The sequence below is a fragment of the Chenopodium quinoa genome, unplaced genomic scaffold, assembly GCF_001683475.1.
Source record: "Chenopodium quinoa cultivar QQ74 unplaced genomic scaffold, ASM168347v1, whole genome shotgun sequence".
NCBI lineage: Eukaryota > Viridiplantae > Streptophyta > Magnoliopsida > Caryophyllales > Amaranthaceae > Chenopodium > Chenopodium quinoa.
In genome coordinates, this window is record NW_018743574.1 from 1,032,608 (window position 1) to 1,038,607 (window position 6,000).

Below are 6,000 nucleotides of genomic sequence, written 5' to 3' on the forward strand. Positions count from 1 at the left end.
TATATACGAAGTATAAATATAGGAATGTATAACAAAAAAAAACTTATTATACTTAATATTTTTATTTTTACTTACAAAAATCACATGTTGATCAGTCTATACCATTTTGCTAATTATTATATGCTTCACTAATTATCCACTTATATAAGTCATTCTGTCTCTGGGAAATCTGACATACAGAATTGAAGATTGAAGAACTCTCTAAAACACAGCACATAGGAAGACAATTACGGTACACCTAGGCCATGTGAAATGATTCATGGAGCTTTCTTTCTCAAATGGAATATAATACTATAATAGTAATAGACTTTGTTAATCAGATGGATTAAGACTTAGTAAACAACTAATCATCAATCAGATTAGTCAATCTTGATAAATGTGCCTCCTTGTAATGAGAAGACAACCCGTCTGAATAATAATTTAAAAACTCTTTTTAATAATGAGGGTACCAAATTTCTTATTACAGTTTGTAGTGTACTTTCACCAATCATCTTCAAGTTTAAAGTATGTGTATACTAACTTATGTTACTTAATCTCTCTATTTCACATGAATACCCAAGTCGAATTTTCAACCCTTTAACATGAATACGAACACACTTTAATTTTCATTTTGGCCTACAATCATGGAAAACTTCTTTCACAAATTAAAATAGTCGAGTTGACCACTTCAATATATAATCGTGCCTAACATGTGTACCTAAGTCCGAATATTACAAATGGGCACTTTTTTTAATTAATAACAGCATCAAGTTCGGTTATTGTAGTTATGATGGCATCATAATTAAACATGCATCTTAACAATTATAACAGAAAGTTGAGAATTCTCACCAGTTGCCACAAACTAACCAACAAGCGGAGACCTAACCTTGCAGCCACTAAATTTTGCCAGCCAATTCCACCCTGAAATAGAGCAATTGAAAAGAAAGTCAATACGTCTTTTGAATCATATATGCGATTATAGAACTATATTATGCACGTTTAAAATAATTTATACTGACAAACAAATTGTAAATAATGGAATCAAAACCATTTGATCTGTGAATTAGATTTGATTTTTTTTTTTTTTTTTTTGGGTAATAGTACCTTCGTCTTTTCAAAGTTTTAATGTACTTTTTTTTTTCACAATGGAAGATTTTAACCCAAAAAAGGAATGGTGAAATAATTTTAAAATCGTCATACAGAAAACAAAATTTAAAAAATATTACAGGAAATACAAATAATATTGGAGAAGTGATTTGATTCCTTGTCTAACAGTACCAATTAGTGGGCTGCATGAAACATTCGTTAAAACGACTTTGAAACTTGAAAGACATAAACATAACATTCTAAATTATTTTCAGTTTCTAAACCTCCTGTACTGTACAATCAATATTCCAACACTACCTTCATATCAGAAAACCAAAGAATGGCAGCTGAAGGAGTCATATTGGAGAACCTTGAAAGAAACTTGAGCCGCGAGCAGAATCAGTGGCTACTCCCATCAATGAGACTGGTGAATTTGAAAGAGTCACTGGAGATGATAAAAGGTGCAGTGGCAGCACTGGATGTGGATGAGGATCATTCCATTCGCGGCAACCTGAAGAATCTAGTGGCTCTGCTTCATCAAGCTGATGACCTCCTTGATGAAATTCTTACTAGGACTAATGATAGAAGCTTTCCTAGAGATGAAGATCAGAATGGAAATCGGGTGGAAAATCTCAGACGCGGCTTGCAGAGAGTGGTCAATGCCAGTAACAGAGTTGCACAACAGGTCAGTCTTTTATTCCCCTTTTCCAACAGACTTTTAATAGTGGCTAGACGAGTTGAGAAGATAGGCCAAGAAATTAAAAGTCGTGGGATGCAAATGCTAAACAATTTCGACTCAAATGACCGTCTTGAAAGGCCATTTGAGCCTCCCCAGTACACTTACAGTCTCACTAGGAGCAGAGTGATAGGGAGGGACACTGAAAAACAGAAAATCATAGAGATGCTGCTGCGACCACTTAAAAAAGATGAAACCGGCGTCTCTGTCATCCCTATAGTTGGGCCACCAGGGATAGGGAAGTCGGCTTTGGCACAGTTTGTTTATGACGATGAAAAGGTTAAAGGCTATTTCGACTTAAGGATGTGGATTCAAGTTTCACATATATCTGACGAAAAAGAAATCATTCAAGAAATTGTAGAATCTTGTACAAATAGGACTATTAATAAGCAAAATTCTAAACCTGCAAAACATCTGCATTCCCGTGTTCATCGAAATGGGTTGACATTTCGTGATCTTCTGGGATGTCAAAGTATTGATACTTCTCAGACTCCTAGTCCTGGCTATAGTGAAAGTAAGAATAGAACAAACATCCACGAGCGCCGACTTCAGAGAGAGATTGAGGGGAAACTCTATTTGCTCATCCTAGATGATGCTTGTATCACACATGGACAGCGCTTGAAAGACTTATTAGCTAAAGGTGCAAGAGGGAGTCGGATTTTGGTGACTACACGCTCTACTGCAGTAGCAAATTATGCAAAAACTGGAGTTTATGGGTCTTATGAATTAGGGGGCTTGTCACAAGATTTTTCTTGGTCCTTGTTTGAAAATTTTGCTCTAGGACAAGAAAACCAAAGGGATACTGAACAAGGAAATGAAAGAGATCCTGTGATGGAGAAGATAGGTCGTGCAATTGCCGAAAATTGTGGAGGTGTTCCACTTACCATAAAAGTTGCAGCAAGCCTTCTTTATGGAAAAAATAAGGAGAAATGGTCATCTTTCAACAGCCAATTGACATTCAGTGCAAATCAAGAAGAAGACATCATGCAGCATGTCTTGCATTTCAGCTACAGTGATCTTCCAACTCGTCTGAAAGCTTGTTTTGGCTATTGCTCCTTGTTTCCTGATGATTTTACATTCAACAAGCAAGATTTACTTAGTCTCTGGATAGCACAAGGGTTCATTAACCCACAGCATGGTCGAAGTTTAGAGAAAGCAGCAGATAAATACTTCCTGGAATTATCACGGCGCTGCTTCTTTGAGGATGTGATCACAGATGATTTGGGGAACATAATCACCTGTAAGATGCATCACATTTTGCGCACCCTGGCATGTAAATATTCAGCAGGGATCGTGAGCTTGTGCATAACCGATAATTCAGAGCTTAATCTGGATGCGACATGCAAACATGTCTCTTTCACTTGTGATGGAGATTCATTGAGCAAAATCTCATCAACCAAGCTCGAATCTAAAACCTTACGGACCCTTCTTTCAGTCAACGAACCAGATTCTGACACAAGGATAGGTCCATTAGTATGCAATACGTTGATCTCTAGTTTTACTTGCCTCAGGGTTTTAGACTTGAATAATCTTGGGATAGTGGATTTGCCAGGTTCTATCGGCAAGCTGATCCATCTGAGATACCTGGATCTCTCCAAGAATGATGGTCTGGTTGCTCTCCCAAAGTCCGTCACAGACCTGCACAACTTGCATACACTGAAACTTAACTCCTGCACAAAGTTGAGAAGGTTACCATGCAACTTTGGGGAACTGGTAAATCTTGGCCGTTTTGAGATTGATGAGTGTGATAATTTGACTTGCATGCCTCTTGGTTTGGAGAAACTAACTCAGATTGAAACACTGAGTCGATTTATAGTCGGTGAGGATTTTTCCAAAGACATGGCTGGGCTAAAAGCTCTTCAAGATCTCAACAACCTCAGAGGTCGGCTGGCTATTGAATTTACAGGAGTTTCGGAAAACATTATATCTGAAGCCTCACAAGCAGAGTTAAGCAGCAAAACGCATCTAAGGGAATTAAAGCTCAGCTGGGCAAAAACTGTCTCAAATGTGGAGATAGTGTCGCATAACCTATCCGAAGAAGAAAGAATTCCTTACGAGCAGCTTCTTCAGAATCTCCGTCCAAACTCAGAGCTCCAAATACTCTGTATAGAAGGGTACAAAGGGGGGGACTTTCCAAACTGGGCAGGGGTGAATGGATTGGCTACTTCTCTCCCAAATTTAGTTGTTATCAGCATTGAAGGATGTGAAAAATGCGAGCATCTTCCACCATTTGATGAACTTCCTTCCCTCAAACGACTCACCCTTAGACACATGGCCAATGTACGATATGTGGAAAGAGAAGCGTCAGTAGATTCTCCATTCTTCCCATCCCTGGAAGAACTTACCCTCCACAATTTTTACAAGCTGGAGGGTTGGCGGAAAGAAGTGACTATTTTACCAGATTCGATCATTCCCTTAACCACATCAAGGCAGCAAGAACCAATTCGATCATTCCCCCATCTTTCCAAATTGATGATATGGAACTGCCCTAATCTGATATCTATGCCTTTGTTCATGAAGGTTTTAGACCTTAACCTATGCAATGTCAATCAGATGCTTCTAGAAGAATGTGCAAAGAAGGCAGTTCGACAGGTTGGGAAAAACTCCAGCATCAGATACCTGCAAATTAAGGGTTGTCCGAACCTGAAGAGCTTTGATGCGGTCAGACAAGGGTTAGGAAACCTTCCTTGCCTAAAACATCTTGTGGTTGAGAGGTGTCATGCACTAAGTTTGCTAGCCTCGGAGCTGAAGCATCTATCCTCTCTAGAGAGGTTGGAGATTTCCAGCTGCAGAGAACTCAATCTCTCTGACAATGGAGCTAGTAGCACGGGCAACTTTAATACCCAAATATGGATTCCAGGCAGAATAGTTCATCACTTGCGTGGAAGCTTAAGAAGTCCATGGACATCATTAAAATGCCTTCGCCATTTAACCCTTCGGGAAATCCCAAAGATGGAGAGACTCCCAGAGGGGCTGAAGCACGTCCAAAGTCTCAGATCACTGTGGATATCAGCATGCCCTGCCTTGAAAGAACTGCCAGAGTGGATTGGTACTCTGACGGCACTTCAGCACCTTCGTATTGAAAGCTGCCGGCAACTAACAAGACTACCAGAAGGGCTACAGCACGTAATATCTCTAATGAAAGTGGAGATAACCGAGTGTCCAGAACTGATGGAGCGCTGCAAAGAACACACGGGGGAAGACTGGTACAAGATCAAACATGCTCAGGTTTTGCTCCACAAATCATGGCGCTATGGACTCATGTCAGAGCTAGAAGCCTCAAAAAACAGATCTAATGTACGGACACTCACTGATGTGAAGTACTTCATCGTTCCCTTGATAGCAGCAGGTATATGATGATTCAAACTAGTATACTGTGTTCTCAAATTTCACTTTCACAATTCCCTTTAGCTCTTTCTTAGATTTTTTAAAAAAAAATCCTTTTGGTTTCTTTGTTTTAGAGATTTAACTTCAATTCTTTTACAGAAGCCTTGATCTGATATTTCATTACAAATTAAATGCAAAGACTCCACACTGTAATACATACAAGCATTCGCAGACGGTATAAAATATACTACTTGAGGCTTTCGGAGCCATAGCAACAAAAGAGCACAAAATTCATTACCAAAACTCAAATTATGTTATTATGATGTAATGAAAGTTATTGATTTGTGTACATATTACTCAACTACTTGTTATCATGATGTAATGAATTTACAGAATTGATTTGTGTACATATTATGTTGACAGCAAAATTAGTAGAAAAATAACCATAATCGCAAACACATTAAGTTTACCAACAAAATTAATTACCAAAACACAAATTGTTCAATACTACACGACATGAACACCATTAAACAATCAATTGCAATAATCAAAGCCAAATTATAATATTAGGGTTTATGAATCAAAAATTGGGGGTTTCACATTATCTAATTCACTGGTAATAAAAAATGGAGAAATATTTCAGAGCATTGTAAAAGTAAAATACTGTACTTTACCTTCCATGAAGTTATTTGTCTTGTTTAATTGCAAAAATCAAGTTGCCATCCATTATAGTTGACGCATAAAACAGTTGGTGAGGCGGGTGATGTATGATTAGATGAAAGTGATGGTGGTAGGTGGATTTGGATTGAGCGGTGGAGATGAGGAGAATTGCTGGTGCTAAAGGTAAAGAAGAGTTTCTAAACAGGTGCTCA

At 38.3% G+C, this 6,000-nt stretch overlaps 1 protein-coding gene across 1 annotated transcript; it reads left to right on the forward strand.

Moving 5' to 3' along the window:
* The first annotated feature begins 1,405 nt into the window (after positions 1 to 1,405).
* LOC110681742 (putative disease resistance protein RGA3) lies at positions 1,406 to 5,158 on the forward strand. The gene has a single exon (XM_021857868.1). It carries the CDS (start codon positions 1,406 to 1,408, stop codon positions 5,156 to 5,158), a length of 3,753 nt encoding a protein of 1,250 aa, XP_021713560.1.
* Positions 5,159 to 6,000: the final 842 nt, after the last annotated feature.